Source organism: Enhydra lutris, unplaced genomic scaffold (assembly GCF_002288905.1).
Source record: "Enhydra lutris kenyoni isolate GAN:26980312 unplaced genomic scaffold, ASM228890v2 scaffoldscaffold48, whole genome shotgun sequence".
Taxonomy (NCBI): domain Eukaryota; kingdom Metazoa; phylum Chordata; class Mammalia; order Carnivora; family Mustelidae; genus Enhydra; species Enhydra lutris.
In genome coordinates, this window is record NW_019154132.1 from 3,384,246 (window position 1) to 3,396,760 (window position 12,515).

The 12,515-nt window shown below is 50.4% G+C and overlaps 1 protein-coding gene across 1 annotated transcript in view; it reads right to left on the reverse strand.

Moving 5' to 3' along the window:
- Positions 1 to 12,515, reverse strand: part of LOC111156660 (solute carrier family 22 member 23) — a 170,687-nt gene that overhangs the window by 5,430 nt on the left and 152,742 nt on the right. The window contains exons 8-9 of the mRNA XM_022517689.1: positions 11,419 to 11,451; positions 10,087 to 10,210 (exon numbers count right to left, since the gene is read on the reverse strand). Coding sequence (XP_022373397.1) covers positions 10,087 to 10,210; positions 11,419 to 11,451 — 157 coding nt within the window. The remainder of the gene's footprint in view (positions 1 to 10,086; positions 10,211 to 11,418; positions 11,452 to 12,515) is intronic.

A 12,515-nucleotide genomic window follows, 5' to 3' on the forward strand; every position in this document is an offset into this window, starting at 1 on the left:
AGAGTGCGGACACACACCAGTAGGCAGAGGGTGTAGGGATGTGGATCTTGGTCAGTTTAAAGAAGACCTTCCACTGGAGTTGCTTAAGAGCTGTGCCCCCACCCTTTAGTGAGGAGACCTTTATTCTTGGATGCCCCTAGGCAGAAGGCTCCTGCGGCAGGCTCTCCAGGAGCCTCTGACTCTCTTGGTTGGCACTACAGGTGGCTCTACCTCATCAAAAAACTGACCTACAAGGGCATGAGACACCAGATCAACAGACAAAAAAGTCAACTATATGTCTACATGCTAGCAACAAAGGTGAAAATGAAATTAAGAAAATTCCATTTATCATAATATCAAAAGAACAAGAAGATACCTAGAAGTAAAAAAAAAAAAAAAAAAAAAGGCAAGATTTGGGGCACCTGAGTGGCTCAGTCAATTAAGCATCTGACTCTTGATTTTGGCTCAGATTGTGATATCTCAGGGTCATGGGATCGAGCCTGTGCTTGTGCTCGACACAGTTTGCTTATCCCTCTCCCTCTGCTCCTCCCTGCACTCACACGTGCACATGCACACTCGCTCTCTCTCAAAGAAATAAAATCTCAAAAAAGAAAAATGCAGGACTTGCATACTAAAAACTATAAATCACTCTTGAGAGAGAAAATCCGATATATAAAATAAATGAAGAGACAGTCCATGTTCATGGATTGGAAGACCCAGTACCGTTAAGATGGCAATTCTTCCATCTTAGGTGGAATGTATAGATTTAACATAATCCCTGTCAAATTTCCAGATGATATGTACCCCCCGCCCCGCCAGAAATGATAATCTGATCCCAAGACTTACATGGGAATGCAAAAGACCCAGAACAGCCAAAACAATTTTGAAACTTAGCGAAATTCAAGGAATTATTGTCCCAATTTCAGAACTTCATGTAAAGCTATTATTAATAGTGTGGTCTTGGTGTATCGACAGATCAGTGGAACTGAGAGTTCAGAAGTAAACTCTCATATTCATGGTCATACTCATGGTCAAACTCATATTCATGGTCAACTGACTTTTGACAGAAAAGAGTCCTCCTTGAAGGGAAAAGAGTCCTTCAACAAGTGGCTGGGACAGCTGGTTATCCAGGCGCAAGAGAAAGCAGCTGGGCCTTTATGTAACACGATACATGAACTCAGAATGGGTTACTGACATGAATGTAAGGGCTAAACCTGTAACACTTTTAGGAAGAAAATACAAAGGGAAATGGTGATCTTAGGTGAGGCAGATATCTTACATATGACACCAAAAGCAGGATCTAGAAGAGAAAATGATCAATAGGACTTCCTCAAAAAAAACCAAAAACCAGAAAACAAAAAACTTGTCCTCCTAAAGTGCAGAAGTTTTTTTTTTTTTTTTTTAATTTCTCAAGAAAACGGAAAGAGAAAAAACAGACTGGGAGAACATGGTTACTGAGGATGTCTGAAAAAGGATCTGTATCCAGAATATATAAAGAACTGTCAACCAATTTAAATAATGGGCCAGGAATTTGAATAGACACTTCTTCAAAGACACTATACAAAGTATAAAACATTCAAAGCACCCGAGCAGATGTACAGTATCCCTGGCCATTAGAAGCATACCCCAACCACAATGAGATACCGCCTCACACCCACCAGGACAGCAATGATCAAAAAGGCAGAGAATGGGGGGCGCCTGGGGGGCTCAGTGGGTGACGCGTCTGCCTTCAGCGCAGGTCATGATCCCAAAGTCCTGCGATCCAGCCCCACATTGGGCTCCCTGCTCATCAGGGAGTCTGATTCTCCCTCTCCTGCTACTCTCCCTGCTTGTGTTCTCTCAAATAAAAAAATAAAATCTTAAAAAAACAAAAACAAACCAGAGTGACAAGTGTTCGTGAGGCTGCACAGAGAATGAGACCCCCAACCACCACCGCTAGGAAGGGAAAGGGGGGCAGCGGCCGTGGAAGCGCTTGTCAGTATCTGAAACAGTTAGTTAAATGAGAACTCTGCTCTCATGAGACCTAGGAAACCTAGAGCCCACAGAAACTCAGAAGTGAATATTCGCTGCAGCATTATTCATAATAGCCCCAAATCCGAAAGAATCCTGGAGTCTACCACCTGGTGAGATAAACTGTGGCACATCCTGGACAACGGAACAGTACCCCACAGTAAGGAGTGTAGCACTGACACCTGTCACAGCGTGGACGAATTTAAAAAATGTTATACTACGCGACTGTAGACTCCATTTATACAAAATTTCGAAAAAGTGGCAAGGGTTGGGGGGGTAGGGGACAGATCTACAGAGACCAAAAGCAGATTACTGATTGCCTGGGGCTGTGAGTGGGGACAGGGAGGACTGCAAAGGGCCAGGAGGGAACCCTCTGAGGTGATAGAAATGTTCGATATCTGGATTTATGGGGATGATGGCGCCAAAGATTATTGACTTTTATGTTTAAAATGCATGCATTATATGGTATATAAATTATACCACAGTAAATCTTAAAAAACAAAACAAAACAAAACACCATAAAAACCAACCCAACACTGTTCTATCTGTGGGGACTGGGGTGTCCTAACACAAACCCCCAAAGCTTCCAGTGTGGGTCAGCCACCCAGGCCTCCCCTCTGTCCCCCCTGCTGCTCAGGCTGGGGCGGGGGTTCTGCTCTGCTTGGCTCAGCAGTGGGCTCCCTCTTCCTGGGGCCTTCCTAGGGCCTTGCTGTCAACAGTGAACCGACAGTCCCTGCTGTCTACAGTAGGCCCTCTGGCTGGCCAGTCCTAGATCCACATGACTGACAGGAACGAGGGGGGACTCGGTGTCTGGGGCTCCCCAGGTTGACAGCTGTCCCTAAGGGCCACCGTAAAGTGGATAAATTAGTTTGATGGTCAAGACATGAAGGAGCACAGAAAAGAAACACTTTTTCTCAAAGAGTGGAACAGAAGAATGACAATCACGTGTGCATGCTTGGGACAATGTTGCAGGGGGCGGTTCTCCCTTCCTCATTTGTCATGTTTCGTAGCAACAATGAAAGACACTGCTCTCTTTCCCTTCTCTCAGCCCCGAATAAGAAAAGGTCTCGTACCTCTGCTCACAGGAGGGGGTTCCTCACACCCCTCGTGCTGGGTGGGGAGAGGTGGGACACACTGACCTCAGGACAAAGCCAGAGCCTGGGACTGGCCAGACTCTTCCCTGTCTCCGGCCTTCTCTGTCCAGCCGCACCCAAGCCCCATGGCTTCCAGTTCTGCCAGTCTGGGTCACACTCCCCTAACTGGCATGTCTTGCATCCTCCTACTCCCTGGGGCTCTTTCCTCACTGCTGACAGAGTGACTCTTCTAGAATGTGGGGTGGATCATGCCGCTCCCTTTTTCAGGGTCCTTCGAGGGCTCCCTCCTGCCTCTAGCTGAGCCCTGGCCCCTGCACCTGCCTGACCAGCACCCCCAGTCCCTGAGCTCCTTGGCTCTCTCCCTCACTCTCTCTGTGAGGAGGCTGTGGCCTTTCTGCTCAGCTCAGGTCAGCCAGGTTCCCCCGGGGGCAACGGTTTCCTCATGTGCTGCTGAAGAGGGAGCGGAGGCCCTTCCTGGCGGTCCCCAGGCCTGGCACACGGTTCCTGGCCCGGAGGCTCAGTGGGGTCAAGCCGGGCAGCAACTGCCACCTAGAGCAGCAGGCCCACGTGCGCACGCACAGGCCAGAGCAGCCACCGGGCGCTCCCTGCTCCTGGGGCCGGAGTGCGCTGGTTAAGAGCACAGGTCGGGAGCCAGCGGGCCTGGGTTCGAATCCTGCCTCCACTACCAAGCAGGCTCACCTACATGAGCCTCAGGGAGGATATGACACGGGGACAGGAAGGGCACATCAACGGAGACGGGGTGCTGGTGTCCCTGAGGCTGGGCCAGGCATTCCCAAGTACATGCCGGCTGTTGTCATTCCCAGTTGTCTAAGCTCCTTCTCCCTTCTCTGTTGGCCTCCCAAGGCAGAAATCTCGCTGTATTTTTAACGTCTTTTTTGCGGCATTAATACTGAACAAGTGACAAAGTGCAGGAGGTGAAGGGAGGACAGGGAGATCAGTGGATTGGTTGGGGTGTTGCTGGTTCCTCCGGGGAGCGCTAGGGAGTGACGGCGGGCCCGGGGCTGTGCAAATTCAAGCACTGGGAGGATGACGAGAAGATGGGTCCAGAGCCTCCAGGGAGGACGGAGACCTAAAGGTGGTCGGAACCTGTGGTACCGTTCTGGTCCTTCCTCTTCCTCTTTCCCTGGGGCCTCCCCATCCACACCCTGCACCTGATGCCTCTTGAAACTGCATCTCACTGCTCCCCCACCCCCCTCCTTCCAGGGACCCCTGCTCCTGCTCACTGTCCCTTCAGAACGAAGCCTCGCTCCCTCCCGCGGCTTCTTCGCATACACACATCCCTCATGGGGGCCCCTGTACCTCCAGTGTGCTCCCTGCAGCTCCCCCAACCCCTGCCTGCTTCTTGTGCTTGTGCTTGTGTCTGTGGGTCCCTCACAGACTGAAGAGGCATTCGGGGGTAGGGACCAGCTGATTGCTAAAACGGCCCCAATGAGTCACACCTCCAAGCATTCATACCTTTGTATCTTGAGTGTGAGCTGGACCTAGCAATTTGCTTTTCACCAACAAAATATGGCAAAGGTGATGAGATGTCCCTTCCATGATTAGGTTACGAAAAGACTGACTTCTAGCAGATTCTCATGCTGGCTTTGATGAAGCATGCTGTGATGTTATTATACTCCAGGTGGCAGGGATCTAGGGTGACCTCCAGCCAGCAGGGAACGGATGCTCTCAGTCCAATAGTGAGGAACCGAACCCCGCGTTCTGGTGGGAATATCTGTCTCCCCATCCACCCCAATTCCTATGTTGAGCTCCTCATCTTCAGTGTGATGGTGTCAGGAGGCCGGGAACTTCGGGAGGTGATTAGATCTGGTTTGGGAGGTGAGAAGGTGCCTTAGAAAAGGCACCCCAGAGAGCTCCTTTACCCCTCCACCATGTGAGGACATGGAATCCCAAAGGGATAGAGAAAGGATGGCCACTGATAAGCCAGGAAGCACCAACCAAACACCAAATCTGTGGACGCCTTGATCTTGGACTTGCAGCCTCCAGAAATAAATCACTGTCATTTATAAGCCACCCCGTCTGTGGTATTCTGGTTTAGCAGCACGAACACACGAAGACCACGTCCTGAATGAGCTTGGAGCCCGATGCTACCCTGGCTGACTGCAGCCCATGGGACATCCTGAAGCAGAAGGCCCAGCTAGGCTTCGCCAACTCCTGCTCACAGACACTGTGAGACAACAAGCTGGTGTTCTTTTAAGCCACTAAGTTTTGGGATAATTTATTACATAGCAATAGATAAAAGTACACACAGTGAGTGATGGAATTTCCTAGCCTTAGGTATGGAAGAAGACAGCCACCTCTCACCCAGACTGGGATGTACCACTGGTCCTATGTGTTAGAAAGCCTTTCGCCAAGGGAGAGGTGGGAAGGACTGTAGAGCAGCCACACCGTTGTGCTACTGGGCCATCAAGGGAACACAAGTAAGGAATAGCAATGTTTTGGGGGGACATCCCCCAGATACAGCACCCTTCCCAGGCAGACAGTCCCAGACCACCTTCTGAAGACACTGCACCTTTCTGTTAGTATTTCTTCATATGCCTACCGTCCTTATTTAGTCTATGAGCTTGTCAAGGGCAAGGATTATTTTCTAGAATATCAACCAACACGTATTATTTATGCTTAATAAATATTGGATGCTTACGGATTATGCTGGCTTCCTAGGTAGGAAGGTCAGCTCACCCGAATGAATGGGGCGGGTTAAAAATAGATGACCATCAGGAAGAGTGATGGGATGGGAACCAAGAATACGGACAACCTAAAATAGCCCCTTTGTCTTTTCGGTCATTCTGGCCACTTGAGAAGCCGCAAGATGTAGCGAGGGACAGACGGATGCCAGGGTTAATGGATGTGTTTCCTTGGGGCCCTTACTACCAGTAAGACATCCTTTTCTCTGCAACCTTCTGGATTTCCATGGGACCTTCCTGTCACTACATGTGGACGGCACTGAAAAGCAGAGGGAGACTAACCTTGCTCAGTGCATATGAAGTCCACACGTGAGTTAACTTACAGGATGGGAGGTTCCACGGACCCATGGAGAAGGGTGCAAACAGTCACGGTCAAGGCGGCAGAAGTCAGCATGGGACAAAGTCTCGTGTCATAAAGCCAAAATAATACATTAATAATTCATGTCAAATATATTTATGGTAGGATTAGACAGCTCACGTAAGTATCTGCGCGCGCGTGTGTATGTGTATAAATAAGACTCAGTCTACATACGTGTGCATATATAATATGCATATTTCTTTATGTGTTTTTTTCACAAAAGCAATTTTCTGTTTGCTTTTCTGTCAAGAATACCTTGAAATTATTCAGTAAGGTTAGGAACACCTTTGAAAGAATTTGGTATACCATTCTTGGCTTTGTGTTGTCTTTTTGAAATCTCTGTTTGGAGAATGGAGTCCTTATTTTGTGTTTGGCTCTCAAGTGCTTACCTTTCTTTCCTCCCCTAAAATGCACTCTGTGTATGTCCTGCTTTTCTTTAGACTGTCACTAGAGGGCAGCATGTACCCACGTGTAAATATCAGAGCAGGCAGCCGGCTCAATTTACAGATAAAAAATTTACAGGCAAATTTTGCCTCCCTGTGCATGAGGAGCACAGAAAATTTTAATATCCACCGGATATCTTTATTTCACTAGTAATAATATCTAAATTAAGGATATAAAAGCCGATACACAGGCAGACTTACTATTAGAAGTGGTAAGCTTAAATTAAGAATTCCAGAATCTTCAAATCATTCCTTTAAACATGGGAATACCGAGCATCTTGTGTTTAAACAGAACAAACCTCCCATTTCTCACTTCCTCTTCTGTTTTACTTAATTTTTCTTGACTCCATTTCTGTGAAGTCAAGGATTAACAAATATTTGTGCCAGTTTTACAGAAATAATGTAACTGCCAAAAATACTCGGGTAGGAATAATTAATAATATCCATTTTCATCACTGAGGCTGGATCCTCTCGACAGACTCCTTCTCCCCCCAGCATCACTACCCTGTATGTGACAAGGCCGTCAGTCATAACTTGTCTTGTGTTAGGGCAAAGAGATAAAGTCCGGCTGAAGGACTTGCCTAAGGCCACACGGAGGAAAGTGACCTCTGCGGTCACACACACAGCCACCTGCTCTCACGCCCAGATCCAAATCTGAGGCTCGAGGCCACATTCTCTATGCTTTGCTTTTTGTCCTGCTGTGGAACACCAAGCCTGCGTACTGTGGCTCCTTGACCTTAGCATTTGTTGTTGGTGTGTGTGTGTGTGTGTGTGTGTGTGTGTGTGTGTGTGATGTATATAATATATATAATATATATATATATATATATATATATATATATATATATATATATACTTAAGACACAAATCTTTAAAAAGTTAAGTAGACTCCACATGTCCCATTACATAGGCCATCTTTGTCCTTGGTGCCTGTGCCTGAGGCACCTTTAGAAGGGAGGACAGCAGGGCCCAGGTTCTTAGTCCTGAGGCATGAATAGGGAGGAATCACTCAGAAGGAAGTTCTCAGAGAAGGCAAATTCCAAGAAAGAAGTTTCTAGAGAAAGGAGTAGGACAGTGCAAAGGAGAGGAAGTAGAAGATAATCAGGAAGGAGTAGCTGAGCTCAGACCAGAGCATTAACAGCCAAGGCCTAGGGGCTCGGAGGGAGCCTGTGTGGAGCTGCCGGACAATGAAACGGGCTTGTGATCACGGGCATCTGCCTCATCTCTGAACTTTGCTGAAGGGTGAGGAGGTAGGTGATGTCCTCACGGGCTCCCAGATGGACACTGCAGAGAAAAGATGGTCCTGCACCAAAAAAACACCCACTGCTTCTAGATGAACCAGGCCCCGGGGCCACTTCTAACTAACCCCAAGGGCAGAGCTGCTGCAGACCCAGGGTCCTCCCCATCAGCCTGCAGAGGCACCCGAGTCCTGAAGCCTCAGGAAGCAAATGGAGGGAGGGCGTGTTGCCAGTGACGCCATCCAAACCAGGCCTGGGTGGGAGGAAAGCACTTCTCTGCAACAGAGAGTCTGGATGGGATCTCGCAACACGATGAATACATTCATCAGACCCTAGTGAGTGTGTCATTCCTGGACAATGGATTTCCACGAGCCTCTGTACGAAAAAGTTCTCATCCTCCTATTTGCTACTCGTTAGTGATTCCAGGCATCTTCCCCTGGGCTACTGGTTCTGGGTCAGGAGGGATGTTTTTAATAACAGGCTTGTAGAAAAAGGTTCATTTCGTATTAAGAAAAATGAAGCTCATGGAATATTGTATGTCAGTTACACTTCAGTGAGTAAAAGAGAAAGCTCGCACACCCCAAGCCTCTCACCCTCGTTTATCTGGGATTCAGCTGTGTGAAGGAGGGGGAGGGGAGGAAGGTCAGTTTCTGTCCTGGGGACTCTGCAGGAACTGTCCCAGAGTGTGTCTGCAAGAAAGAGCCAGGCCGCTGAAGGGGAGGGGTGCAGGAGTGACTCCAGGACCCCTTCCCTCCTTGCTGGAGACCCCCCGTTGGCCTCGATTTCCTTTCATCCCTCTCCGAGTACAAAAACAGCACCAAAGGTCAAATATTTTTTCTAGTGTGTCATCTTGGCCAGCCAAATCGAAGAATGTATTTGTTGAATTTCTATCCCCAAATGATCTTGGCAGGTCTGCATCAAAGAGAAAGAGGATAGTGCATTTCCTTCTGTTTAGCTTGTTAAGCAAAATCTAACAATGACTAATGAGGTCCACCACCAGCACAGTTAAGTGGTGGCCGCCCCCAGAGAAAGGTCCACAATAATGCCACTCTATGGGGAGACCAGCGGGAAAGCCAGAGATCTGACCTTGACTTCTGCTTTAATGAAAGAACCCTCTTTGCTGGATGCTTTGGCCAAGGAAGGAAATTTTAACTAGGTAAAGAAAAGACACGGAGGGAGATGCTGTCTGCTTGAGACATTTTGCAGCCTTGAGCATGAAATAAGGTTCAGGCTTTTTTCTTCCCTTCGGCCTAGGAGAGGGTCGGTATAGGGTGAATTACTTGGCATTTAATTGCTTTTTTTCTTATAAATACCATCCCTTGGCATCTTATTCCACAGGCACTGAGTAGCCTTCAGACTTGACGCGCATTGTAAAAATCTGGGAGAATGAAGCAAAATGAGGTCATGTGAAATTTCTCTTGTCAGCATGACTCCTGGAAATGTGGGAAGAAAGTCCATGAACCTACCTGCCTTTGCCCAAAGACCTTCCCAGCACCCGAGGGTCTAAAATAATTAGTCTGCACGAGTCCCGCCTTGACCTGTACTGGGCTCTCTTGTCTGTCCGTGTGGGAAAGTCAGGGTGGACGGGTGTCGTCATGCTGACTTCTGGGTTTGCTTTCACAGCTGAATAACTGCCTAATTTATTCACAGTTTATATGTTCAAAAACCATGTGTGTTAGCAATGCTAATGATATTCCCATGCCAAGTTCAGTGTGATGTCAATCACAGTGAGACCTTCTGTAAGTCACAAACAGTAATTACCAGGAAAATGACATGATTCCGTAGTTACGTGATGCCCTTTTAACTGAAGGCAAACCCTTTTATTACGCTGTAATCTTAGTAACATCAAAGGGTAGGTACCAGCCAGGTACCACTATCTGGGACTGGCACCAAGAAAGGATCAGACCTTACTCCGTGAACTAAGACAAGAGTAGTTAAGCCCCAGGTAACACTCCCTTTCAGATGGAACCGTACAGGGCTTTCTGCACCCTGAAAAGTTCCCTGCTCCCTGCTCCTCTGGCTCCTTGCCTGGACGGAACCCCGGGGTCAAGCTCTCAGCTGACTCTCAGCTGCCTCAGAGTCAAGGCAAAGCTCGCCAGCTGAAGGCCGGACATGCCCGGCACGCATGCTGCGCCCTGGTCCGGAGGCCAGGGCAGGACACAACTGATGCTGGTTCATTCCACAGGAGCCTCGCTCCACACCCAGCCCTCTCCTGAGTCCTAGGGAGAAGGTCCAGGTGGGGCCCCTCCCGTGACCTACCTGATTACCGTGGGGGTGATCTCGGCACAGAAGAATACACTGAGGCTTCCCACCGCGTGGGAGGCGAACATGCCCACGATGGAAAACGTGATGGAGAATTTGTCCTTGACACTATCACTCATACCTGAAGGAGAATTGGAGGGAGACAGTGAGGGGGCGGGCAGAAGGGAAGGGAAAAGGAGGCTGGCAAGGCAGGTGGTGGGAGGGCGGTGCAGAGACAGCAGCGGGACAAGGGATGGGGGAGGGACTAGGCCCACACGAAGGGTCTTCCCCTTCCCCCTTCTCAGTTTGGGGTGCAGCATGGGGCACTCAGTTCCCTCTGGAGACTGAGGAGCACTTCTAGGTGTAACGGGTCAGACCTTCTTGGTAGAAGACTTTGTTGGGGGTTCCCGTGATTGCCTGTGGGCCAGGAATGCTGGAGCTCACGCAGATTCCAGATTCCAGAGGCCACAAGCCGTGCCTGGCTGAGGGGAGGCTGGCGGTCTCCCCTGGGACTCTAGCAATGTCCCTTCTATCCCAGCCTCTGGAGGAACAAGGCCTCCGCCTCCAGAGAGCTCTGGCTACCCTGGCCTTAGGTTCGACCCATCCAAAGCACAGGACAGGGTATGCCAGGTTGGACTGAAGAGAACAAAAACTCCAATAACTCAACAGAAGAATTTATGGCCTGGAGGGACACTGCTCAACCCATCTGAGCACCCCGCCAATGGCACCAGAGTCTGACCGCACACCCAGGCAGCGTCTAGCACAGAGCACGGGCATGCGGTTGGGGTCGTACATTTGGGGCACAGCCCAGTTCCCTGCAAAGCATATCCTGAACCCAGGGGACCTCAGAGCAGACAGTCCCAGCAGCACGGGCTCGGAGCAGGCTAGGCACGTGCGACCAGCAGCAATGCCATCCCCGTGGCCGAGAGCAGCCAGCTGCTGTGATGGACAAAGGGGGACAGCAACTTCCCCTGGCGGCACAGGCAGCAGGATGTCCGGCACTCCCTGGGGGTTTCTCATGTCACCCAGGCACCGTCCCTAAGACTGGCTGCAGCAGGGCTCCGGGCTGACTGACTGCCGAGGCCAGAGCGGGGGTTGGGTGGGGTTGGGGGAGGCCATGCGTGCAAGCCAGGCACAGGCTGAGAAACGAGGTGCTCTTTCTAGAGGCAAGAGGGAGTAGAGAATACAAATGTATGCTTATAGTGTCCAACCTACGGCCAACTTCAGCTGCAACTCTTGAAGGATAAGGGGAGAGAAGGGAGGAAACCACAGTCTGTGAGTCTTGACGAAAAGGCCCGCTTGGGTGCAATTAAAAGTGATCAAGTGCACGGCGCGGGCCTCGGGACCTACCTGAGTCTGGATGCTGGCTGTACTTCCCAATCACTGCGGCCCCGGAAGTGACGCCCCCATGCGGACGCGGGTGAAGACAGTGCGTAGAGAGGGGGGAAAGAAAGCCTGTTAGGCATGAAGCCGGTACCCTGCTTTTCCGTGTGACTGGCTTCTCCGTGACCTCCCTTCCAGCCTGGATTGGCCCCTGCCCCCCCGCCAGGCCCATGGGGAGCAGGGCCAACACCTGCTGCGGGCCAGCTGTTAGAAGGATGCAGAGACCTGCGGGCAACAGAGCCCCTGGACACGGCCTGGCTTCCAGATGTGGGGGGAAATGGAACTCTTCAGGACAGAGACCCCAGCAGCTCCTCTAGACCTCTAGCTGCAGGATTAATTTCATTGTGAACAATTCTCCCCGAGTCACTGCCGGTCTGTGCCGCAGGGAGCAGCAAGGACCGCGGGGGCAGACCTGTCAGGTGACATTTGCGTGTGCTCTGAGCCCTGAGGCTCACGGCTTCTCCTGTGCACCTAGTTCCTGGAGCTTTCCTGCTCAGGGACAAGGAGGGCACCTGTGACACCCCCAAGGGGCTGCTCCTCCCTGCACCCAAGGCTCAGGAGCTTGCACAGGGCTCCCTGGAAGGGTAGCTTGGGCGGCCCCCGCCAGGGGACAGACACCACTTCTCTGTTTCCTTATTTGTCACAGCTGAAAATAAGACCTGTCTCCCAGCAAGAGGCAGAATGCATGGGAACGTGCATGGGAAATTGCTCCCGAGGCTGAAAGGAGCTGTTCTTTAATCCAGTTTGCACAATGAGGTTGAGAAAGTTTTGAGTTTTTTTCTTTTTCTTCTATTCCGGACACTGACTTTCCTACCTTGGAGCAGGAGAAGGCTTTCTGTTTGGTCAGGAGCTCTGGTCTGTGCTGCACCTGGACAGGCCTCGAGTCCAAGTCCCAGCCCTCAGGTGGGCTCTCTTTGTGAGGAGGGGAGTGATCTGTGGCCTCTGTTCCCCGCAGGGGCCCAGCCTGCCCAGGGAGCTCCGTGCCCGGCTCTTCTGGGTCTCGCTCTGGGCCGGTCAGAGGGACGCCTGGTGCTATTTCCATGCACGAGGCGCCGTGTCAAGTA